General features: G+C 42.2%; 1 protein-coding gene and 8 non-coding genes across 11 annotated transcripts in view; 1 reads left to right on the top strand and 8 right to left on the bottom strand.

Annotated features, from left to right (window-relative positions):
* Window positions 1-263: 263 nt before the first annotated feature.
* m1ap (meiosis 1 associated protein) overlaps window positions 264-26,372 on the top strand; it is a 175,017-nt gene continuing 148,908 nt past the window's right edge. For 2 of the 3 annotated variants that reach the window (XM_054747426.2, XM_054747424.2), the window contains exons 1-3: window positions 264-352; window positions 2,347-2,610; window positions 2,696-2,893. In XM_054747426.2, the coding sequence (XP_054603401.2) occupies window positions 2,353-2,610; window positions 2,696-2,893 (456 nt within the window). In that variant the 5' untranslated portion in view covers window positions 264-352; window positions 2,347-2,352. Of the gene's footprint in view, window positions 353-548; window positions 622-2,346; window positions 2,611-2,695; window positions 2,894-26,372 lie in introns of all 3 variants that reach the window. The other variant, XM_054747425.2, reaches the window with a different exon arrangement.
* trnaa-ugc (transfer RNA alanine (anticodon UGC)) lies at window positions 20,198-20,269 on the bottom strand. Its single transcript has one exon. It is a non-coding gene; the product is annotated as a tRNA-Ala (tRNA).
* trnaa-ugc (transfer RNA alanine (anticodon UGC)) lies at window positions 20,723-20,794 on the bottom strand. The gene has a single exon. It is a non-coding gene; the product is annotated as a tRNA-Ala (tRNA).
* Window positions 21,249-21,320, bottom strand: trnaa-ugc (transfer RNA alanine (anticodon UGC)). Its single transcript has one exon. It is a non-coding gene; the product is annotated as a tRNA-Ala (tRNA).
* Window positions 21,774-21,845, bottom strand: trnaa-ugc (transfer RNA alanine (anticodon UGC)). The gene has a single exon. It is a non-coding gene; the product is annotated as a tRNA-Ala (tRNA).
* Window positions 22,299-22,370, bottom strand: trnaa-ugc (transfer RNA alanine (anticodon UGC)). The gene has a single exon. It is a non-coding gene; the product is annotated as a tRNA-Ala (tRNA).
* trnaa-ugc (transfer RNA alanine (anticodon UGC)) lies at window positions 22,866-22,937 on the bottom strand. Its single transcript has one exon. It is a non-coding gene; the product is annotated as a tRNA-Ala (tRNA).
* trnaa-ugc (transfer RNA alanine (anticodon UGC)) lies at window positions 23,401-23,472 on the bottom strand. Its single transcript has one exon. It is a non-coding gene; the product is annotated as a tRNA-Ala (tRNA).
* On the bottom strand, window positions 23,937-24,008 carry trnaa-cgc (transfer RNA alanine (anticodon CGC)). Its single transcript has one exon. It is a non-coding gene; the product is annotated as a tRNA-Ala (tRNA).

Genomic DNA, 26,372 nt, shown 5'->3' with positions numbered 1-26,372 from the left:
GATCTACAACTCATTATTATCAATCGGAATCCATTGAATTCAGTGTGGCTGCCTCTGGAAACTAATGTTTTGAACACAAAAATTATGATTAAATCAAACAAAAGAGTGCTGTCACACTTATATACAATTAAAAATAATGTGATGGTTCGAATAATTCTTTGATCCTATTATATTTGGTTGTTTTTTTTATTTTATTTTTGTAAACAATTCATTCAGACTGGAAGCTGCATGTTTCTTGGTTTATAAAAATCTCATCTGCAGACTTGATCCTATTTAATCTGGTTTGGTTTGGCTAGAATAGCAGCTGCTGTAACAAGAATATCTCAGGAACAAAACTCCTCTAAACTAAAAGGTAAGTTTAATAATGTCTCACATGTCTGTAATAAATAAGCATGAAGTTTACGTTTGCACAATGAACACAATTTCATTCAAATAATGGACAAATAACAGCTGCTAAGAGAGATGCTAACAGCTAGCTTGCTATCGTGGAAGGCGTGTAGGTGTGACAAAAACGTTTTTTTTTAATTTCCGTTAAAAATATTTCCCAGATAGATTCAGCTACCACAGACATTTGCATCAGCTACAGCTAGATGTTCTCCACAACAGGCTGTTTCCAGTTAGGTGAGTAAACAAGAAATGTTAGCATGTTGCTAGCGTTAGCCAACGCTAACATACTAGCTAGATTGATTAAAGTTAAAAGCATACACCTAACGTTTTGTTTTTAGTCATTTCTTTTGTTTGTAATTTAGTCTATCGTGTTTTTTGTTCATTAATATTGCACTCAAAATATGTATTATCTCATTAGAAGCTTTTTAAATATGAACAATGTCGCCTAGCTGCAGTAGCTGAAGCTCACACAGTGTCACAAATTAGCCAAATTTATCTAAACCTAATTTAATTTGTAATGTCTTAAGTATTATAAAAATAATTTCATATTAATCATCTATATTAATATTTTATTTTTGTATGAATAATAATTGCATAATATACACAACTTTGCCACATGTAATGGAGAGAAAATCTGACTCTGTGAGCCAAAAGGAAGCTGCACTGCACTGGACTTTAGAGAAAAGTCAAAAACAGGTGATGCAAGAAGAAAGTGCTGAGGTGAAAGATTGGGTAGATTAGACCAGTTTGGGTCAGAATAGGAGAACTCCACAGTCAGGGTAATGTTTGTTATGTTTTTAATGAGATGTGTGAAGTGATGATGACACACCAGTGTAAAACTAAACAAATCAGCCATAAAACATCAAAAATGAGTCTAAACTGCTGTTAACTTTCTAATCCGCCAGTTCAGCTGTGCACAACTGGCTCCATAATGACTCATCATAAGTGTTTTTGTTTAGGGTTTGTAGAAAACAATGTTTAATGTAGTCTGGCAGATAAAAATATATGGCAGCATGATGAAATTAACCAGAAATTACTCTAGGACACACACACACACACACACACACACACACACACACACACACACACACACACACACACACACACACACACACACACACACACACACACACACACACACACACACACCAGGAAATGTGTTAATATTTGGCCTTGAGTTATGAGTAAATGTTGTTTCCATTATTTGTTTTTTGTCAGCTGTCACACACATTGACATGAATGTGTAGATGCCCTATTGGACGCTGGAGAGCGTAACAGTGTCGGCGCCATATTGGATTTGTCTCCTCACTCTCCTAAGTCAATGCAGAGTGGGCAAATATGTCCGTTTTTGTGCAGCCTACTGTTGCAACAACCGGTGTACTATTGAAGAGATCACGTGGGATTAGTATTGATCTTTGTAGCCTAGCATAGACCCCAGTCCATGTGGCGTCCATGTATATGTCTGTAGTCACACATGCCACAGTGCAGTGCATCATGGGTAGTGGCAGCCATCTTAGTTGGTGAAGACAGCACAACAAACTTACGGAAAAGCTTTAAATAATAACTATTTTCATTGTAACACTTAAGGACTTTTTCTTTCCACATGTGAAATGAAAAGGGGTTGTATGACACATTTAAACTCAGGTTTATTCTAGAACATTCATAGTTATAATACCTTAGTATTCATGACTTTTTCATGTTCATTTTATTCAGTTTTTTCAGTCTTCTTTCTCACAACTACAAGAAAAGAATTGTAAACATTCACACAACTAATAGTTTATTTAATCTTTTGTTTGGACCACTTGAGATGAAGTTACACACCAAGATTGAACACCATGATGCTCAGGTGTTATTTTCTCACAAGTAAAGCCAAACTCATGAGTAAAATCCAACAGTTTTTTCTTATAGAACTGTCTATGTGCTGTTTAAAGTTTGACGGAGACTATTCGTTGTTGTCAGGCATCCATGGACAACAAAAAGGGGCCAATGAGTTCCTACAATTCTGGGAATCTGGTTTTCTGGTCCTCGTCATTTCCACGGCAACCAGCCAGGGTCCTGATTGTGGAAGCGCTGCCGCCGTGGTGGTCGGAGACCTTCTCTGTGCTTTGTGATGCCCTGGAGAATGTTCTGTCTCTGGCCTGCAGTCTGGATGGACCCTGTAGGATCCCTTTGCTCAGCCTGTACGCCGTCAGCAGGCAGCAGGAGTGTCTGTTGCCATTCGTGGTAAGGTTTTAAAAATACACCTGTTGTTTACCACATTATCCTTTACTTTTATTCCTTTGATCACTTTGTTTCTTTGGCTTTGCAGCAGGTTCGCGGTAATTTGGCCCGGCTGCACTCATGCGTGGAGGAACTGAGGTCTATTCCAGCTGAAGGATGTATCAGAGGAGCAGCTAGGGTCGGTGATCTGCTGCAACAGGCGGTGCTGGACAGCCTGCAGCAGTTTAAGCAGTACATCAGACACAGGAGCACGGGCAATTACGGCTCCAACAATGCATCTGTGGAGGTGAGTGTAGAACACTGCCCACCCTTTCACCTAGCTCTAATGCAGCTAATGCAGAGCTAACGTGTCTCCTCAGGAGAGTGAAAATGTCATCAGTTTAGTGGTATTTGCAACCGGACCATAAAGACTGTGTAACAGATAGGGGTGGGAATTGATAAGTTTTCATCAATATCAGTGGCATTGTTTATTCTGTCGATTGATCCAATTCCTTACCAATTATTGCAAGTGACCTTGTTTTCATGCTTTATTGTGAAATATAACCAAACTTTCGAGTGCTTGTGCCACTTAGACGCCATGTTTCCTGCTTCCGTAAGCTACTCAACGGGCGCAGGGACGTCATTTGTGCCGACTGGAATTGATAAGGGGAATCAGCTGCAAAAGTGGCAAACGGTTCCTAGGAATTGAAACGATGGTAACCGGTTCTCAACAAGAACCAGTTTTCAGTTCCCAACCCTAGTAACAGACACTCATGATGTGAGCAAACTGCGCATTTCATGTGGTGGAAAAGGTAAAGCGGCTGTCAACACTACAAATCTGATACGCCGCCTTCAAAACAAACTACTTTTCTTGTTTAATACACAGCATAGCAAAGTTTTTTTTTTTACCATAATTTCCTAACTATTTCAGATTAACAGTTGCCATCTTCAGAGCCTCGCCAGTGTTTACGGTGTTACTAGTACTTCCTGTTCACAGCGGCAGAACTCAGATAAAAACACGGAGCAGGCCAAGAGAGAGAGATACATTAAACAAATAGAAACAATTAATGGAAAGAAAAACGTCGGTTTTTCAGTCACCTGCAGCCACTGAGCCACCCGCGGTGATTCCAGGTGTTGTGCAGAGAAAGGTTAGCCTGTGACACTGCGCACCTTCCCCATCACAGGGATGCACATCACTCAATGCATCCATATATTGAAGGAGGAAACAACGTGAAACATGCGCAACCCTGTTACTTTTAAATATATTCATAAAACTAAAACATTTAATCAAGGTACTTCCTAAACAAGTGAAATGTAAAGGACAACTTGGATTTTCTTTAGTTTTTATTATTATTATTTTAACGCTTTCCTGAAAAGTATAGGGTCAGGACTCAGTTTTTGCAAATGCTCAAAATCTAATCAATTGGACTCTGAGCTGAATACCCCCCCCCCCCCATCTGTGGTCAGAAATCCTTTAGCACGCCAACAAATAACATGACTCAGGATCGAAGGTGTGTTACACCCCATTGTGCATAAGAAGAAGAGGGAGGTTCTTTTGTCCCCTGGCTAGTCATATAGAGCAGTGGTTCCCAACCTTTTTCCCAAGGGACCCCATTTTTTACCAGTAAAATTTTTGACGACCCCCTCCCATTCTCTCTTCTAGTACAAACATTATTAAGAAATGATAAAATTGTTCAAGCACATTTTAATATGCTTTGATTCAATAGATAACAGTAATAGTAGGGTCCAGTACAGGACAAAGTCATTAACAAAACCAAACAGAGCATAATGTGCTTGACAGTTTGTGTTACTTTTCTGAACACATTGTTTCTTGTAAACACTGATAAATCAATCATTCCTTTCAATAAACGTTTGACACATAAAAAATACACTGAGCAAAATGTACTTAAATGTGTATATTACTGTTTATTCTAGATTATTACTGTAAACGCTGTGATTAATCAACCAGTCCTATCTTTAATGAACTTTTGACACTTGAAAATAAAACAGTGAGCTGAGCAAAATGTTCTTAAAAGTGTGTTACTTTTTCTGTACTAATTATTTCCTGTCTTAATATCAGTAAAATTTTCACTCATGAAAAAAATGTGAGCAAAATGTAGGCTATAAACAAGTAATAAATGAAGTTTTAACCTCTTAAAGTGGAGAGGTCCTGCGACCCACTGAGAGGCTTTGGCGCCCCCTTGTGGGGGTTGGGACCCCCAGGTTAGGAACCACTGATATAGAGAATCAGCCGGTGATCAGAAGAAAAAGAAGAAGATAATTTTATCTCCTCTTTGGTCCAACCAGGATCCTACAGAAAGAGGATATAGTCTCCATAAAAAGAAAACCTCCTCAAAATGGATCCACTTTTCCCCTTAACCCTCTGATGCATGAATGATAAAATCTTCAACCATGATTTTTTTAACAATTTTTTCATTCGTCTTTAGGTGTGAATGAAACAAATTTCAACAAATATTTTTTGTAAAATTTTATAATTTACTAATAATTTATTACATGTCCACCTCAGTTGACAGCTTGCATTCTGAGCATAAAGTATGTTGGCTTGGCTTACTGAAGTCCAAATGGAGGGGCTCAAATGCATTAAAGTCTTCAACAGCTGTGCAAAAACAAATAAATAACAATTTTGAGTACCTGTCCACTGTAGTGACCATTATGCATCAAAGGGTTAAATGGTTGTGCTCAAATGAATTGCGTGCGCTACTTTTTTTGCTCAATAAAATGTTTATTGAAATTAGGGCTGTCGCGGTAACTGCAAAAATGAAATATCGCAATTTGAAGAAGCCCACCGCGCTGCATCATGGGCCACCGCAATTACTGAACTTGGTTCAACTCAATGATGCATGTTGAGAAGGATGGCTGCACTGGTATCAAAACGAAACGTTACTTCGCTCCTTTGGGAGCACTTTGGTTTTCAGTACGTCAGCTGCTGCGCAGCCAGAGTCCTTGGCCGAGACAGAGCTGCCACCAGCGGCAAAAAAATAATAATAAACGCTCGGAGACCTGCTGAAGTCCCGGACATGCACTGCTTCTGCAACCGTCCCGAAGAGAGTTTGAGCCGAGCTGGAGCTCACTCGCTACCTGCAGGAGGAATGCATCCACCCTAAAGAAACCCCCCTGACATGGTGGAGCAACAACCGGGAAAGATTCCCTTTGCTCGCCAGAGTCGCACGCAGGTACGTGTGTGTTAGTGCAACGAGCGCACCATCCGAGAGGGTTTTCAGTGTTGCTGGAAATGTTGCCACCCCTCTCAGATCCTCTCTCAAACCGTATATGGTTAACATGCTGGTTTTCCTTGTGGGTAACAAGGACGTGACCGAGCTATAAATCACCGTCATTCGTGTGTGAAAGTGAAATGATAGTGCCCCCCCCCCCCGGCGCGCGCGCGCCCGGTACATGTAATTTTTTATGCTTGATTTTAAACAACTAAACAAAATGGGGACTTGTTTCTTATTTGTTAGATGCTGCAGCCAAATTTGCATTTAAAAGTTTAACCTTCTCCTGAATTTTGTTGTTTTTAAGTTCAGTCGGACTCCGACTGTCGGAGAAACAAACGTTACTGCGATCTGTGTTGTTACTGCCCTTTGATCTGCATTCAGTAAAGTGTTATAAAAGAAGGCACGGCAATTTTTAACCTTTTTTAAATGTGTAAACATTATGTTAAGATAGTACTGCAATAAAAAAAGGGCTGCAATAATATCGCACACCGCAATATTAAGCCACCCTGAATCACCACAGGAGGAATTCCTCAACCGCGACAGCCCTAATTGAAATCAAATTTCAAGCTTACGTTTTCTTTTTTTTTTTTTACAGAAACAGTTTTAAATACCATACCTTGTGTTGAAACATCAGGCAACACTGTAATGTTCTTCTGGACTCTGAATTTACATTTTATAAAGATTCTGGGGATTGAACACAGGACCTCATACATGCAAAGCATGTGCTCTACCACTGAAGTACATCGCGACCATCGACATTAATATTATGGACATCTATTTTCCATAGGCTCCAATATCACTTTTTTGAGCCCAAATGGGAGGTGGCCACCACCGCCATTTTGACCGTGTCACAGGTTCCGTCAAGCCCAGACAATTCCAAAAAAGGGAAGAGAGGTGGAGCTGAGGGTGGGGCTGTAAGGCTGGGATCAACTGACGACACCCGGTCGAACTAGCTACAAGCTAACCTGAAGCTAACCCAAAGCTAATGCGGAGGTGGGAGCTAAGCTAACGGAGGTAGCAACCTAGCTACAACCGGAGTTAACTGTGCACAACACCAGAGCTTCTGAGTCAGAGATACGCCGGGCTGACCGCTGGGTAAAACCGGGTGGAACACAGAGGTCTCTGAGACCTCCACAAGCCGGCAGCCGCACAGCTAACAGAAGCCGCGATCAGACAGATGCACCGAGCTGCTGGAAGAACCAGCCGTCAGCCCGCGCAGCTAACAGGAGCCGCGATCAGACAGAGATGGACCGGGCTGCGGGGAGGGGAGAAACGGGTGGAAAACATCGGTCTCCCGAGAGCTCCACAAGCCGATAGTCGGAACCCAGCTCCACCAACATGTTATATTTCAACCCATTTTCTAAAGTGCAGCATTATGTTAAATGCACTGGGTTTTACCCTATTACATTTAATTCCATGGTTAAACAGTACATGTTAAAATCTAAGCTCAGCTCGGCAGTGACCTAAAATACATAAATATAATTTTACTTACCGAAAAAAATGAAGTGGAGACTCCTTGGATGCTCTTTTAGTGCAATTAATGCCAGAGCAAGACATTTTGTCCAACAATTGCACAAAAAATATCCAAACAAGAATACACAAACACAGAGACTCAAAATCCCGGAGCAGTTTCCAAGCCAGACCGAGGCTCTACTGAGGCCTTTCCCCGGAGCTAGCTCTGCGGTCAGGTGGGTCGGATGCTCATTAATTATACAGAATTTTAGGCTTTTAATACACTTAAACAGAAGAGTGAGAAAAAAATTCACCCCCCTCAGAGTTGTCATGAGTGTAAACTAGATCATTTAAACCAAAAACATGTTTTGGTACCAGGCTGTAAACATGTTTATTTCTGCTGTGAAGTTGGTATTTTTAACATGGGAGTCAATGAGGATTTGCTCCCTTCTGATACCAGCCCCCAGCAGATGAGGGTGGAACTGCAATTTTCTTACTTCCGGGTTGGCCTCAATTTTAAAGCCACATTGTGGGGGCCTGATCACGACACACTGCATGTCCAAGACATCACATCCCTCCAAGGATCAGAGAAATAATTTAATAAGGCTTGTGATCGTGACGTCATCACTGACGCGGCCGCCCTGTTGGAGATGTGTGAGTCCTTACTTGTTGCTTGTTATTACTGTAAACAGCTCACTCAGTCTCATTCTTGCAGCTTAAATTAATCTATTATTTATTTATCAGACAGAAAGTCTGATTATTATTAATCAGACAGAAAGTTCTGTCTGATTGTATCCTTGAGGTCAAGCAATGGCTAGCTGACAACTTCCTCCATCTCAATGACTCCAAAACTGACTTGATCGTTTTCAGTCCTAACAGTACCACGGCGACTCATCAACCTGACCTCAACTATCTCTCACCTAATGTATCCTCTGTAATCTCCAACCTTGGAGTAAAAATGGACCAGGCTCTGAAGATGGATGCCCAGGTCAATAACACAGTTAAATCATGTTTTTACCAACTAAGACGCATCTCGAAACTAAAGCACATCCTGAGTGTCCGTCTTCTGAAATGGGTGGTCCACACTTTTATCACCTCAAGGCTGGATTACTCTAACTCCTGCTTATATGGCATCAGTAAAGCAGCTCTTTCTAGACTTCAGCTGGTCCAGAATTCAGCAGCTAGGTTGCTGACTGGAGCTGACAGAAGACAACACATTTCTCCAATTCTGAAATCTCTCCACTGGTTGCCTGTGCAGTTCAGGATAAACTTCAAAATTATGCTTCTCACTTACAAATCCTTGAACCATCAAGCTCCTCCATATCTGTGTGAACTTGTCCATTACTACAACCCGCCGCGGGCTCTCAGGTCTGAAGATAAGGTCCTCCTAGCTGTTCCGAATGCTCGTTTAAAAAGCCGTGGAGAAAGGGCTTTCTCTGTCTGTGCACCGAAGCTGTGGAACGCATTACCACTGCTAGTGAGGCAAGCACCAACAGCTAGCATTTTTAAATCACGCCTGAAAACTCACCACTTCAACCTAGCTTATACCACATAATTATGGACCTCACTGCCATCTGCACTGTTTAAGAATGGACTCCACAATTATCGACTTCCGTTTTATTGAGGTTCTTTGTAAAATGTTTTTTTTTCTCCCTATTTTTATTCACCCTGTGTCTTATTGATTTTTAGCTGTTATTTTTGGGAATTTTGTTGTATTTTCTTTTTATCTTTTATCTGTGTTCGACATGTTTGTATAACGCCGGTTTAATTAACCAACATTTTTAGTGTACAGTGCCTTGTTTGGTTTTAATGCCTTGTGAATGCGCTTTATAAATAAAATTGGATTGGATTGGATTATTTGATTTGTTATAGTGCACAACTCTAGTAAATTGTTGCTGTGTTGTGGGGTGACACTTGATCGCCAGGGAAATAAAGGTGGAAAAACAAGCTAAGTTTTCACCATGTTCCTGCTTGGTGGCATAACAACAGAGACCAAATATCTAGCATAACAAAGTCTTGTTGGCTCTTGTTGGGTATAAGGCGAACAAAGTCACCTTCCAGAGTATTTTCATTCTGGTAAGTTACAGATGGTGTACGTTTTTTTATACGTCGTTTCCCTCCTTCAACCGCAACATGCACACAACACACACACACACACACACACACACACACACACACACACACACACACACACACACACACACACACACACACACACACACACACACACACACACACACAGAGGCTACACTCACATACCAGTAAGCTAAAGCAGGTGCACTGACACACAACACAACTTCTCTTGCTACACTTCTTCTGTGGGATGATGACTTTGATAGTTTTACTAGAAAAATCAACAAATAAAATGTTCACCTCTCATTTATATGTTTACATCCGCTCACACCACAAACAAGAAAGCCGAAAATGTCCGTTATGCAGAACTGCAGTGGTGACAATATGTCATCAGCGCTCCGGTCTTGGGTCTTTCATGTGTATAAAAACATTTATAATGCTGATTTTGTCCGCATACCGGTCCCCAACATCTTTATAAAACGTATCCCTATATATTCCACGTCCTTTTGGGATTTTATAATGTTAACATTTTTTTCCACCCAAATCCACTTCTTCTCTGTGACAGTACCATTTGTTTCACAGTTTGTTTACACTCATCAAGCTTCTAACATGTCTGCACACATCCCAGACTCACCTCTTTTATCAGGAAGAATATGCGCGTTTCTAGCATTATCCATTCTTTCATAATCCGATGTCGAATTGGGATCGGCAGAAGCTTTACCAGTTCGTACCTCACTTTTTTTACAGCAGCGGCCCAAAACGATCTCCTAACACATGGATTTTCTGCTTCCTGATCACATGATGTATGTCATATGTGGATGAAGATCGTCTTTACAGCTGGGATGTTTGTTCTCATGGTGTGGGGGCTCGTTCCGATGCCCACACAGTTAAAAAATGCAAATGACGATTTTAGTCCTTGAAACATTTCAATCTGAGTTTAGATCTCAACATAGCACAGAGTCTGCCTTATTAAAGGTCCACAACAGGGCTACACAATATATTTGATATAAATATGAATTACCAACCTGACTGATCTTTGAAGTTTAATCAGAAGATTATAGTTACCTTTACTTGTCCAGGGACCATAATCACACTTCGTATTAATTCAGACAGAGTCGGGTATATAGTTAAAAAGGAATTTTATTCTTTTCTAAACTAATGATTATACACGACAAGACATGAATAATGAGATGTGATGGAGTGGATATGCGGTGATGGAATGTGATGTGTAGGTGGTGTGTTGTAAGCTCGATGTTTATCAGAGTCTTTGTATCTGAAAGAAATTGTGAAATCTGGGTATAAAATAATTTGTTGTCTGCTATAAACTTAAGTGTAAAACAGCATCGATGCAATCTTTTGTGTCTACAAACCCTGGCGGAGACCCCCAGCAGATCTGGACTGTCAGAAGTCGGGTGGACCTCACGGCACCAAAGCTAGTAGACTAACTTGATGCGACCCATCCAGTCTTGAGATGTCTCCACGTCACCACAATAGCTGGAATGCTTGTTTGCGTCCAAAGTGGATGTGGCTCTTAGGGAGCCTTCTGGCTGTATCAGCATGCAAATAGGTTTTTGACTGTATGTCAAAAGAGATGTCTCAAGGATGCTTGTTCTGAATTGGCCGGTTCGGAACTCCACTAGAAACTGAATTATTTGGGAAGTAATTCTTGTTTTATTAAATCAGAATTTGACAAGTTTCTGGGTATTTACCAACATCTCTCAGAAAGCCACGTCCTCCTCTGATACAAAAATGTTTTTATCACTGTGAATGAGAATGGTTTAAAACACTTATGTGAGGTGAACCTCAACCTTAATTTGTGTCTTAAGAAGATGTGTATGAGTGTAGACAGTAACTTGTTAAATCAAACACATACCAATCATAAGATCTGCAATGGATCATTGTAAGAGGAATATTGATTTCAGCTTCATGGGTTTAAGCACTGATTATTCAAATATTTCATTTAAACATCTTGTTCATTCAACCATATGATTAATTAACTTATGAGTTATAAAACCTTGTAGGATTTGTGTAGATTAACTTTTATTCAGAGTGAGGAATCCAGCAGTCTTGGGCAGAGAGAGAAGGGCTTTTGCAGGAGACCTTGACAGTTTATTTATGTCTGCGTTGAAGAACAATAAGTGAGCAAAAGGTTGATGTGTGTCTGGATCCTCTAGATGGTGTAACCTTGACTTTGCAGCTCTGGTGTGTATGAAAGGTTATGCTGTGTCAATTGGATGCTAAAAATTGACCCTTTTGATTCATAACACCACACATAATGCAGTCTGTCAATCAAACTGAGGCATTATGTTTTTTTTAACAAATCAAATAGAGCTCTTCATCCATTTGGCAAATTGGGGGGGGGGGGGGGGGGGTGTGTCTCATAGGCTAGATGCCCGCCCCCGAGGCGGATGGCACTTAATTTTGATGGTTAGCAAACACCTGAGTTAGCTTTGTTTTGCTCTTTCTGCTGTTTCTGCTTTTCCCAGGATCCACTGATTGCCTTTTCTTGTTCATTTTCTTTTCCCCTGTCCTCACATCTTTAGCTTTACTCATTTTGATGATTTTTAGTTATTTTTTGAGTTGTTTTTACTTATCGCAAGTAGTCATCACAATATTAATACTTGTTAACGCATATCACAGGTTTTCCTTATATCGTGCAGTCCTAGTCCATAAATACATCATGTTAGCGGTTGATGAAGGGTCTCTGTTGCACTGGTCCTGTTGGATCTCGCGGCAGCATTTGACACGGTAGATCCTGCAATTCTCATCTCTTCTTTCGAGAATGTTGTTGGAATTTGTGGCACTGCATTAACCTGGTTCAGATCTTTTGTCAAGCAGAAGAAAAGGATCGATTTTTGGCTCTACACGTTTCTCACTTTAAATGTTGCTGCTTGGAAATGTCATTAAAAGACAAAACTTGTTTTTCCATTGTTATGCTGATGACGTCCACGTTTATCTGCCATTAAAGTCTGGAAATTATGCTACAATATCTTCGCTGTTACACCGCATGCATGTCACAGCATTATGGTTGTTACTTACTCCTCAATATTGATAAAAGTGTGTGTAATCTTTTTTTCTCACCGAAGAAGGGTGAGTCACCTACTGGGTGGAGTCTGTTTCACTTACTTTATGTTAGCAAAGTGCACTTGGAGGAGGTGTTGCTTGGTGACATGAAAAAGAGAAGCACCGAAGGTGATTCGATGCAGAATCTTCTCTGTTCAGTGTAGCGCATCAAAGTTTTATCAACTTTAAAGCATTTTCCCAAAGTATTGAGTCCAAATGGAGAAGCTGGATTGAACCCAGGACCTCATACATACAAAGCATGCACTCAACCACTGATCTACATTCCCTGTAAGCATAAGAGAACTAAGGTATATTAAGGAATACTCTGTTGATATAAAACCTAGCGCTGCCCAATTCCACCACATCACAGTATGCTAAGAATCACTTTGGTGATCCCATTTTCCCACAGATTTTGGTTTTTGGAAACTATGTGCTTCTGTGAACTATTTAAAAATGTCTGTTATTACAATGTCACAGTAGAGACCATTAGCATAGTGCCTCCCCACATCTGTGACCTTCCTCTTGTAATACATTGCTAGTGATTTAAAGGGTGAGTCCACTGGGTGGAGTCTCTATTTCACTCACTTTCTTTTAGCAAAATGTTCCTAAAGGAGGTGTTGATTGGGGTCCTTAGAGAGAGGAGCACTGAGGGTGATTAGATGCAAGGATCTTCTCTATTCAGTGTAGCTCATCACAGGTTAATCAACTGTAAAGCAATTCCACAAAGATTTGAGTGCAAGTGGAGGTGCTGTCTTGAAATAGATTGCTAGTAATGTAAAAATGTAAAGGGTGAATCACACCTTGGGTGGAGTCTCTATTTCACTCACTTTCTGTTAGAAAAATGCACCTAAAGAAGGTGTTTATTGGAGACCTGAGAGAGTAGCACTGAGGGTGAAAAAATGCAAGGACTTTCTCTGTTCAGTGTTGCCAAGCCCCCACAATGCGGGTGAAAAATTGAGCCCAACCCGGAAGTACCAAAAATTGTAGTTCTGCCCTCATCCGCTAGGGGATGGTGTCAGAAACGAGCAAATCCTCATTGACTCCCATGTTAAAAATACCAATTTCACTGCAGAAATAAACATGTTTACACCCTGGTTCCAAAATATGTTTTTTGTTTAAATGATCTAGTTTACACTCATGACAACTCTGAGGGGGGTGAATTTTTTTCTCACTCTTTTGTGTAAGTGTTTTAAAAGCCTAAAGTTCTGTATAATTAATGAGCATCAGACCCACGTGACCACAGAGCTAGCTCAGAGGAAAGGCCTCAGTAGAGCCTCGGTCTGGCCTGGAAACTGCTCCGGGATTTTGAGTCTCTGTGTTTGTGTATTCTTTTTTGGATATTTTTGTGCAATTGTTGGACAGAATGACTTGCTGTGGCATTAATTGCTCTAATAGAGCGTCCAAGGAGTCTCCACTTCATTTTTTTTCGGTAAGTAAAATTATATTTATATATTTTAGGTCACTGCCGAGCTGAGCTTAGATTTTAACATGTACTGTTTAACCATGAAATTTAAATTTAATAGGGTAAAACCCAGTGCATTTAACATAATGCTGCACTTTAGAAAATGGGTTGAAATATAACATGTTGGTGGAGATGGGTTCCGACTATCGGCTTGCGGAGCTCTCGGGAGACCTCTGTTTTCCACCCGTTTCTCCCCTCCCCGCAGCTCGGCGCATCTCTGTCTGATCGTGGCTTCTGTCTGCTGCGTGGGCTGCCAGCTTGTGGTTCTCCCCTCCCCGCAGCTCGGCGCATCTCTGTCTGATCACGGCTTCTGTCTCAGTGTTTCCCCTAGGAATTTTTCCAGCTGTGGTGGAGGTGGTGTTGGCGGGGGGGGGGGGATTATGACACGTCTCACCTTTATGTTAATGTTGTTTTATTTGATGCCCTCCACTTTGAACTGCACCAATCCAGCGACTGCTGCATTGTAATAACTAGTATTAAAGGTGAATACACCAATATTTGCACAAGAATAATTTCTGTTTTAAACTCTCAGTGACACACTTTGCAGGGTGGATTTGGCGTTTAATTTTTCTTGGCGTCTGGAAAGACATCTTCTTTTGCCCCCTTTATTTGACTTTCTGCCCTTTATTTTGGTCCAAGATCATTACTGGGCTGGCCTTATTAAAAACGTTCTACACCCCTGCTTAGTAGACTTAATGAAGTATTTTTAAGCCAGTATAAAAATGACAGAAACTCAAATTTACATATTTGGCATTATTGACCAATATTTTTGATTTAATTTATTTGTTAAGAACATCAAGATGCATTACAGTGAACATTATAATAAGCTGGGCGGACACTGTGCGACTTTTTCACTCGTAACACAGCTTCAGCTCAAACTGTACGACTTCAGTGCAGGGTAGATCTCACGAGTCATGTGCTCACACTGTACGTCTGGTAGCAACACGTCGGACCTAAAATATGCTAAAAATAGCAGTTTTTACACAACACGTCAGACTTTTTTGTGTTGCCTGTTGTCCTTCGGGAGTGCTGCAGGAGGACACACAGGGATTTATGAGGGTTGGATGAGGAAACTAAATAAAGAAAGTAAATCTGTGTTTTGTGATCAGTTTAATTTGACATGAACACGACAAACACGCTTTCTTGACAATCATTGTGAGTAAAAAAATACGTGTAGAAACAAAAACAAACAACGTGTGTTATTGGGGAAATAGCGGGTGAGCGGAGTTGATGCAGGATTGCGAATGCGCCGTGAGCGGTTCTGGTACTTTTTGGGTCGCAGCCGCTCGCTGCGCCGCTTCAACCCTCATGAGGAACGAGATAAATATTAAACACTGCAGAAGTTTGTGCGAGCTCACGATTGCTGATCGGTAGCTGGTCACGTGGTGTTAATCGCCTCTCGTAACCCCCTGTACACTACACGACCCTCAGCGCAAAACTCGCCCCGATCTTGTGGATTCTCGCACGAGTGGAAAATCTGCTCAAAAAAGTGAAAAAGTCGCACAGTGTACACCCGGCTTTACTGTGTGTGTGTGTGCGTTGATGCCTGGGCCGAGCTGACTGAGCTCCCGGCTGCAGTTTTGTGTGTAGGGAGGGGCGGGCGCTCTATCTGACTGGCCAATCACAGAGCGTGAAGACAGTCAGTTACCCAATGAGGATTTCATTCAGCACGATTACAGATATTTTCGAGTTTTACACTCGTTTCTTGCTCGTATTCGTCAAAAATGCTTTATCCGTACGCTCATAGCTGTAACCACCCTGCCCTGCCTCCTCCTCCTTGCTACCTGCCGGCTGTGATCACAAGCAACAACACAGTAGTTCCCGCTGCTTCTTCGGGAAACGGCGCAAAAAAAACAAACATCAATAAAACTTGGGATGTTGTAGGCGTGGCGGTGGGATTTCAGCCGTGGCGGCCCGCCACGGCTACGCCTATGTAAGGGAAACCCTGCTGTCTGCTGCGCGGGCTGCCGGCTTGTGGTTCTCCCCTCACCGCAGCTCGGCGTTTCTCTGTCTGATCGCGGCTTCTGTCTGCTGCACGGGCTGCCGGTTTGTGGTTCTCCCCTCCCCGCAGCTCGGCGCACCTCTGTCTGATCGCGGCTTCTGTCTGCTGTCCGGGCTGCCGGCTTGTGGTTCTCCTCTCCCCACAGCTTGGCGCATCTCTGTCTGATCGCGGCTTCTCTCTGCTGCGCGGGCTGCCGGCTTGTGGAGCTCTGGGATGGAAACCGATGTTTTCCATCCGGTTCTCCCCTCTCCGCAGCTCAGCGCATCTCTGTCTGATCGCGGCTCCTGTCTGCTGCGCGGGCTGCCGGCTTATGGTTCTCCCTTCCCCGCAGCTCGGCGCATCTCTGTCTGATCGCGGCTCCTGTCTGCTGCGCGGGCTGCCGGCTTGTGGAGCTGTGGGATGGAAACCTTTCCACCCGGTTCTCCCCTGCGGCAGCTCTGCACATCTCAGATCGCAGCGGCGCTTGTCTGCTGTGCGGCTGCCGGCTTGTGGACCTCTCGGGAGACCTCTGTGCTCCACCCTGTTTTACCCAGCGGTCAGCCCAGCATACCTCTGACTCAGAAGCTCTGGTGTTGTGCACAGTTAACTCCGGTTGTAGCTAGGTTGCTACCTCTGTTAGCTTAGCTCCCACCTCCGCGTTAGCTTTGGGTTAGCTTCAGGTTAGCTTGTAGCTAGTTCCACCGGGTGTCATCAGTTGATCCCAGCCTTACAGCCCCACCCTCAGCTCCACCTCTCTTCCCTTTTGTGGAATTGCCTGGGCTTGATGGAACCTGTGACACGGTCAAAAGGCAGTGGTGGCCACCTCCTATTTTTCTTCAAAAATGTGTTATTGGAGCCTATGGAAACCCATTGTCCTTCATTTATATGTTGATGAGTGTAGCTCATCACAGGTTAATCACCTGCAAAGCAATTCCCCAAGGAATTGAGTTCAAATGGAGATCCTGGGGATTGAATCGAGGACCTGATACATGTAAAGCATGCACTCTACCACTGAGCTACAACCCCTTCAGCAGTGCTTTTTCAATCTGCAGTAGATTTCCTGCCACATTGTTTTGCTGACTGTGGGGGCCTCATAGGCTGGCAAGCCATCCTATATATGTGAATATATTGGCCCAATTCCAGTACTCGCATTGCGCCCTTGGATCTTCTTTGACGTGCAGTTGGAGGAAGTGCGCAGTAAAGCTTTACGTCCTATGTAGACAAGTGTGCAAATAATTGCCGAATTGGGACAGGGAGCATTGCATCATTGACCCCAATGCATGTAGGGATGCTGATCTCTTGTTTCTTTTTTTATTTTTTTTAAATCTTTGTTACCAACTTTCACATAAACAACCAAACAATTTTTGAAATAAATTTACATTCATTGCTGCTTTGTCCAAAACATGAAGTAATTTATAATAATAAAGTGAACTATTTTCACTTGACAACAAATATTAGGACCTATGGCCTTAGGTTATTGATAAGGGGTCAGACTGTGACGGTAATATGGCACAATCATGTTCTTTTTAGAAAAGATTACGCGATGGCAGTCTGGGGCGGTCTCAGCGTTGCTACGGACCTTGGTTTAACTTGGACAAAGCTTGTGTTTTATTGCGATCAAAACCACGCTCGTTAAGTTCTTTTTTTAACAAGCCTCTCTTAAAGATGTCTGTCATCCACAGTCCCCGTGCAGCATCTGATCTCCAGCTGTAACGGAGAGAAGCTCCTGGAGTTCTGCATGCTTCCAGTGTATCATCTCAGCTGGTTCTTTTTGCAAGAGCAAATCTTACGGCCCACGTTTTATTTCATTTTGAATATAGTTGCCAGCCAGAGCTCGGCAGTAACTCCCTACGTGAGCATGACAGCTCCTTCTGTTGCGCCAAGGCGTAACCCCTTCTTTCCACCGGAGCCGTCAGCAGCATGTTACTGCAGCAGCACGTCTTGCTCGCGTATGCTGCTGCTTGGCCCTTCCCACGAGATGCAAAGCAGCAGGGGAGCAGCTGTCACCGACCGAGCACGAAGTCACACGAGTGACTTCGTCAATAAACACAACAACAAGCAGGAGAAAACTACAACATGGCTCCAAAAGGTTTGTGTTTTATGTTCTGTCCGTTTTATAATTGCCAATACGGACCTGAAAAACAAAGGAGACCCCTAGCTAGGTGATAACTTCTCACAGGGCCGCACAGTTAGTAACTTTTTTTAAAGTAAAGCAACCGGAAGGCAGTACATTTCTTTATTCTGAAAATCTCGGAAAGCTTCGCTCCGTTTCCGCGTCCGATTTCCTGTCTTTCCTTCCCCAAAAATGTTGAACTTGACCCGTTTTAGAGGCGTAGCGTGTAGAAAATAGAATCGGCGCGTAAGGGCCGCGACATGCTGCTCCTGAGACGCGGCCGACTCGCGCTGCTGACGGCTCTGGTGGAAAAGGTTCTGTTGACCACAGCGGTTCCTATCAACAGCTATGACGTGCTGCTGCAGTAACGTGCTGCTGACGGTTCCGGTGGAAAGAAGGGGTAAGGTGCATTCACAAGTCCGGAATTGCAGCAGTATTGCTACTAAGCATGGCGGCACAAATGCCACAAAACATCCACTATGCCACGACACGTTCAAAAGACTCAACATGGTGGCAGTATCATGCTGACTTGATGGCATAGTGTGTCTTCTAAAACAAGCTTGTGTCACTCACTTATGCTTCTTTGGAGATGCTGGGTTGAACCCAGGACCTCAAACATGCAAAGGCTCAACCACTGAGCTACATCCCCTTTTTCCAGAAGTGAATCAAACTACGTAAAGGAATATTCTGTTGATATTCAGAATCACTTTGGTGATCCCATTTTCCCTCAGATTTTGGTTTTTAGAAACTATGTGCTTCTATGAACTATTTGAAAATGTCTGTTATTACAATGCCACACTAGGGACCATTAGCATAGTACATCCCCACACCTGCCACCTTACTCTTGAAATACATTGCTAGTGACTTAAAGGCTGAGTCAAAGGCTGTGTCACCTCCTGGGTGGAGTCTATTTCACTCACTTTCTGTTAGCAAAATGTTCCTAAAGGAGGTGTTGATTGGTGACGAGAGTGGGAGGAGCACTGACGATAATTAGATGAAAGGATCTTCTCTATTCAGTGTAGGTCATCACAGGTTAATTAACTGTAAAGCAATTTCCTGAAGAGTTACGAACAAATGGAGATACTGGAAAGGAACCCAGGACCTTATACATGCGAAGCATGCGCTATACCACTGAGCTACATCCCCTTTTTCCTTAAAGAAATCAAACTACGTAAAGGAATATTCTGTTATTTAACCTAGCACTGCCCAATTCCACCACATCACAGTACACTAAGAATCACTTTGGTGATCCCATTTTCTCTCAGATTTTGGTTTTTAGAAACTATGAGCTTCTATGAACTATTTGAAAAAGTCTGTTATTGCAATGTCACACTAAGGACCATTAGGATAGTGCTTCACCACACCTGCAACCTTACTCTTGATATACAGTGCTAATGACTACGTTTACATGCAGCCAATATCCGGGTTATGATCGGGTTAAGGTCTGTATACGGGTTTCGGAGTTGATCAGAATAACCCGTCTACAAGCATAAATAGAAAGAGTTACCCCTAACTTGCTTAACCCGATTTAAGTGCAGACGTTGGGGTAGCGTCAGGACGTATGGACTACGTCAAGACGCAATATGCATCATATTTCGCTGTCTCTGTACTTTCGGCCGTCAACAAAAGACATAATGTTCATAGTTTTCACCAGACCGATGAAGACAGGTTTCCTCGTCACTCCAAAAGTGTGGTGCTGTTCCGCGACTCGCCATGTTGCTCCCATCTTGTTGTTTACTTCCGGTGTTCTGGCGCATACCAGACGCCTTGCTACTCAAAAGACCAAGATTCCTTGCGAACAGTGCATGCGCAGAACACGCGCTTTGATGGGGATATCCCGATATGCGTTTACACAACAAAACATTCGGGTTAGAAAAGGGTTGCCCCAGGTGTTGTAACCGGGTTTTTAAAAACCCGGTTATGAGCATATCCGGGTTTTTGGCGGTGTTTACATGGCCGAGCGGAACCGGGTTATTGTGAATATTCGTGTTTTAAAAGGGTTACTGGCTGCATATAAACACACTCAGTGATTTAACGGATGAGTCACCTCCTGGGTGGAGTCTCTATTTCACTCACTTTCTGTTAGCAAAATGTTCCTAAAAGAGTTGTAGGTTGGTGACAGGAGAGAGAGGAGCACTGATGATAATTAGATGTAAGGATCTTCCCTATGCAGTGTAGCTCATCACAGGTTAATCCACTGTAAAGCAATTTCCTGAAGAGTTGAGATCAAATGGAGATGCCGGGGATTGAACCCAGGACCTCATACATGCAAAGCATGCACTCTACCACTGAGCTACATCCCCTTTTTCCATAAGGAAATCAAACTACGTAAAGGAATATTCTGTTATTTAACCTAGCACTGCCCAATTCCACCACATCACAGTACGCTAAGAATCACTTTAATTATGCCATTTTCCCTCCGCTTTTGGTTTTTAGAAACTATGAGCTTCTATGAACTATTTGAAAAAGTCTGTTATTGCAATGTCACACTAAGGACCATTAGGATAGTGCATCCCCACACCTGCCACCTTACTCTTGAAATACATTGCTAGTGATTTAAAAGGTGAGTCAACTCCTGGGTGGAGTCTCTATTTCACTCACTTTCTGTTAGCAAAATGTACCTAAAGCAGGTGTAGATTGGTAACGGGAGAGAGAGGTGCACTGATGCTAAGTAGATGCAAGGATTTTGTCTATTCAGTGTAGGTCATCACAGGGTTATGAACTGTAAAGCAATTCCCCAAAGAGTTCAGATTGAATGAAGATGCTGGGGATTGAACCCAGGACCTCATACATGCAAAGCATGCACTCTACCACTGAGCTACATCCCCTTTTGCCATAACAATTTCAAACTACGTAAAGGAATATTCTGTTATTTAACCTAGCACTGCCCAATTCCACCACATCACAGTACGCTTAAGAATCACTTTAATTATCCCATTTTCCCTCCGATTTTGGTTTTTAGAAACTACGAGCTTCTATGAACTATTTGAAAATGTCTGTTATTGCAATGTCACACTAAGGACCATTAGGATAGTGCATCCCCACACCTGCCACCTTACTCTTGAAATACATTGCTAGTGATTCAAAGGGTGAGTCATCTCCTGGGTGGAGTCTCTATTTCACTCACTTTCTGCTAGCGAAATGTTCCTAAAGGAGGTAGTGTTTGACGACGTGATAGAGAGGAGCACTGACAATAATTAGTTGCAAGGATCTTCTCTATTCAGTGCAGTTCATCAGTTAATAATCAAATGTAAAGCAAAGATTCAACGAATTGTTTTCATATGGAGATGCTGGGGATTGAATCCAGGACCTCATACATGCAAAGCATGCGCTCTACCACTGAGCTACATCCCCTTTTTCCTGAAAAATGTCAAACTACATAAAGGAATATTCTGTTATTTAACCTAGCAGCGCCCAATTCCACCACATCACAGTATGCTAAGAATCACTTTAATGATCCCATTCTCCCTCTGATTTTGGTTTTTTGAAACTATGAGCTTCTATGAACTATTTGAAAAAGTCTGTTATTGCAATGTCACACTAAGGATCATTAGGATAGTGCATCCCTACACCTGCCACCTTACTCTTGAAATACATTGCTAGTGATTTAAAAGGTGAATAACCTCCTGGGTGGAGTCTCTATTTCACTCACTTTCTGTTAGCAAAATGTTCCTAAATGATGTAGTAATTGGTGATGCGATAGAGAGGAGCACTGATGATAATTAGATGCAAGGATCTTCTCTGTGCAGTGTAGCTCATCACAAGTTAATCCACTGTAAAGCAATTTCCTGAAGAGTTGAGATCAAATGGAGATGCTGGGGATTGAACCCAGGACCTCATACATGCAAAGCATGCGCTCTACCACTAAGCTACATCCCCTTTTTCCATGAGGAAGTTAAACGACATAAAGGAATATTCTGTTATTTAACCTAGCACTGCCCAATTCCACCACATCACAGTACGCTAAGAATCACTTTAATGATCCCTTTTTCCCTCCGATTTTGGTTTTTAGAAACTATGAGCTTCTATGAACTATTTGAAAAAGTCTGTTATTGCAATGTCACACCAAGGACCATTAGGATAGTGCATCCCCACACCTGCCACCTTACTCTTGAAATACATTGCTAGTGATTTAAAGGGTGAGTCATCTCCTGGGTGGAGTCTCTATTTCACTCACTTTCTGCTAGCAAAATATACCTAAAGCAGGTGTAGATTGGTAACGGGAGAGAGAGGAGCACTGATGATAATTAGATGCAAGGATCTTGTCTATTCAGTGTATCTCATCAAAGGTTGATCAACTGTAGAGCAATTTCCTGAAGAGTTGAGATCAATTGGAGATGCTGGGGATTGAACCCAAGACCTCATACATGCGAAGCATGCGCTCTACCACTGAGCTACATCCCCTTTTCACATATAAATACCAAACTACGTAAAGGAATATTCTGTTATTTAACCTAGCAGTGCCCAATTCCACCACATCACAGTATGCTAAGAATCACTTTAATGATCCCATTTTCCTTCCGATTTTGGTTTTTAGAAACTATGAGCTTCTAAGAACTATTTGAAAAAGTCTGTTATTGCAATGTCACACTAAGGACAATTAGGATAGTGCATCCCCACACCTGCCACCTTACTCTTGAAATACTTTGCTAGTGATTTAAAAGGTGAGTCACCTCCTGGGTGGAGTCTCTATTTCACTCACTTTCTGTTAGCAAAATGTAGCTAAAGCAGGTTTCGATTGGTGACGGGAGAGAGAGGAGCACTGATGATTGGTGACGGGAGAGAGAGGAGCACTGATGATAAGTAGATGCAAGGATCTTCTCTGTTCAGTGCAGGTCATCACAGGGTAATCAACTGGATAATCAACTGTAAAGCAATTCCCCAAAGAGTTAATTTGAATGGAGATGCTGGGGATTGAACCCAGGACCTCTCAAATGCAAAGCATGCACTCTACCACTGAGCTACATCCCCTTTTTCCATAGAGTTATCAAACTACCTAAAGGAATATTCTGTTATTTAACCTAGCACTGCCCAATTCCACCACATCACAGTACGCTAAGAATCACTTTAATGATCCCATTTTCCCTCCGATTTTGGTTTTTAGAAACTATGAGCTTCTATGAACTATTTGAAAAAGTCTGTTATTGCAATGTCACACTAAGGATCATTAGGATAGTGCATCCCCCCACCTGCCACCTTACTCTTGAAATACATTGCAAGTGATTTAATAAGTGAATGACCTGCTGGGTGGAGTCTCTATTTCACTCACTTTCTGTTAGCAAAAGTACCTAAAGCAGGTGCAGATTGGTAACTGGAGAGAGAGGAGCACTGATGATAAGTAGATGCAAGGATCTTCTCTGTTCAGTGCAGGTCATCACAGGGTAATCAACTGGATAATCAACTGTAAAGCAATTCCCCAAAGAGTTAATTTGAATGGAGATGCTGGGGATTGAACCCAGGACCTCTCAAATGCAAAGCATGCACTCTACCACTGAGCTACATCCCCTTTTTCCATAAAGTTATCAAACTCCCTAAAGGAATATTCTGTTATTTAACCTAGCACTGCCCAATTCCACCACATCACAGTACGCTAAGAATCACTTTATTGATCCCATTTTCCCTCCGATTTTGGTTTTTAGAAACTATGAGCTTCTATGAACTATTTGAAAAAGTCTATTATTGCAATGTCACACTAAGGATCATTAGGATAGTGCATCCCCCCACCTGCCACCTTACTCTTGAAATACATTGCTAGTGATTTAATAAGTGAATGACCTGCTGGGTGGAGTCTCTATTTCACTCACTTTCTGTTAGCAAAAGTACCTAAAGCAGGTGCTGATTGGTAACTGGAGAGAGAGGTGCACTGATGATAAGTAGATGCAAGGATCTTGTCTATTCAGTGTAGGTCATCACAGGGTAATTAACTGGATAATCAACTGTAAAGCAATTCCCCAACGAGTTGTGATTGAATGGAGATGCTGGGGATTGAACTCAGGACATCATACATGCGAAGCATGCGCTCTACCACTGAGCTACATCCCCTTTTTCCATAAGGAAGTTAAACTACGTAAAGGAATATTCTATTATTTAACCTAGCACTGCCCAATTCCACCACATCACAGTATGCTAAGAATCTCTTTAATGATCCCATTTTCCCTCCGATTTTGGTTTTTAGAAACTATGAGCTTCTATGAACTATTTGAAAAAGTCTGTTATTGCGATGTCACACTAAGGACCATTAGGATAGTGCATCCCCACACCTGCCACCTTACTCTTGAAATACATTGCTAGCGATTTAAAGGGTGAGTCACCTCCTGGGTGGAGTCTCTATTTCACTCACTTTCTGTTAGCAAAATAAACTTAAAGCAGGTGTAGATTGGTAATGTGAGAGAGATGAGCACTTATGATAATTAGTTGCAAGGATCTTGTCTAATCAGTGTAGGTCATCACAGGGTAATAAACTGTAAAGCAATTCCCCAAAGAGTTGAAATTGAATGTAGATGATGGGGATTGAACCCAAGACCTCATACATGCGAAGGATGCGCTCTACCACTGCGCTGCATCCCCTTTTTCCATAATGATACCAAACTACGTAAAGGAATATTCTGTTATTTAACCTAGCAGTGCCCAATTCCACCACATCACAGTATGCTAAGAATCACTTTAATGATCCCATTTTCCCTCCAATTTTGGTTTTTAGAGCCTATGAGCTTCTATGAACTATTTGAAAAAGTCTGTTATTGCAGTGTCACACTAAGGACCATTAGGATAGTGCATCCCACACCTGCCACCTTACTCTTGAAATACATTGCTAGTGATTTAAAAGGTGAGTCACCTCCTGGGTGGAGTCTCTATTTCACTCACTTTCTGTTAACAAAATGTACTTAAAGCAGGTGTAGATAGGTAACGGTGTCGCGTGCCCGTCCCATTTACCGGTTCCTTTAAAACCCAGTTCCGTTAGAACTTATGAGACGGTGCATCCATCAGGGTTCGGGGGTGTATCGACGAGTATAATCGTACTAGATCCGGGTTTGGACTACCTAATTAGAATCTTGTCTTTTATTTTAAAGGTGAAATGACTTGCACGAATAGCCAGCCCCAGAGTGCTACACTTCTTTTAAACTCGTTACCTTTTGGTTAAGATACTAGAGAGAAGTCTGGAGGCAAGCCAAGCCTCTCAGCAATTGTTTGGGCTACCCGGAATTAATTGCGCCTCTAACAGCTTATGTGGGAGGTTGGTAACTATAAAATGATTTATGCTAGTTGATCAGGCTATCATAAGTTTATCAATTTATTTATTAATCCAACCTTCCAGCTGATTAGAGACTTTTTCAACCTGCAATCAGAGCCAAAATAACCTCGAATATTTTGCTTTTATCGCCCTTAAGACAACTCGTTACCCGCAAGGAGGGAGAAGTTAAAACTTCCCTTATCTTAAGGTTTCTTTATATTATTCTGTTATAAACTGTAAAGTAAGTCCTGATAATTCAGAGACCGATCTTCGACATGCTTACCTCTGTGCAATTTATGGCCAGGGCTCCAAACGTGAAGCTTTGGAGAAAACCTGAAAGAATCAGGATTATGTTTCTTTTTCAAAAAAGGTTTATTACAAAATCAAAATACAAAAATGGGTAAAGTAAAAAACAACTACTATCCCCCACGGAGGAATTAGTTCAAAATGATTAAATAAGAGTCAGTTTACACCAGCTCTTGTCTTCTCAGAATCTCCCCAAGAACTGAAGAACAAGACCCCTCCTCGATCTGAGCTGCATCCTTTTATATCATTTCTGAGACTGCTCTAAACAATGCAAGAGTCACAAGTCATTCTCTCCTGACAGTTTAGGTCAAGGGGTCATCTACCAAATACACTTTTTTAGCTCTACATAAGACATTTAGTATCATTTCACTACATGCAGTATTCACATGAGGGCACAAAAGTTACATGCTGCACTCCTGGAATGAGAGCACAGGTCATAAATCTTCATATTGGTAGCAAATTGTAGATCTTCTTTCAGCATTCCTGAGAGCTCCTGGGTCCAGCTGGACCTCTCCTCACTCCATGCCATTCCTTCTTTTCCCGCCAGAGGTGGAGTTAGGGGCGGGCCCAGGGGTGTGTCCATGGGTGGATCTAGAGAAGACAGCTTGTCTTTTGACCCTTTGCCTAGTTCTGTCCTCACCAGCAAGTCCTGAACTCCTGTCCTCTTGACCCTTGTGTGACCCTTGTCCCTGACCACTGTTTCTAAGCCTTGACTGGTTGCTCGGGCTTGCAACATCCCCCATGAGGACGTACTGAGGCAAAGGACCATAAAAAGATAGAGCAGCAATGCAAGCTTTCATAAATCTAGCATCCATCTCACTCAGGAACGGCTGAACACTCAGACACCTAACTGTGGCCTCCACATCAAC

The sequence above is a fragment of the Nothobranchius furzeri genome, chromosome 2 (genome assembly GCF_043380555.1).
Source record: "Nothobranchius furzeri strain GRZ-AD chromosome 2, NfurGRZ-RIMD1, whole genome shotgun sequence".
Taxonomy (NCBI): Eukaryota; Metazoa; Chordata; class Actinopteri; order Cyprinodontiformes; family Nothobranchiidae; genus Nothobranchius; species Nothobranchius furzeri.
The sequence above is the reverse complement of the archived record's forward strand: the minus strand, read 5'-3'. Positions and strand labels throughout refer to the sequence as shown.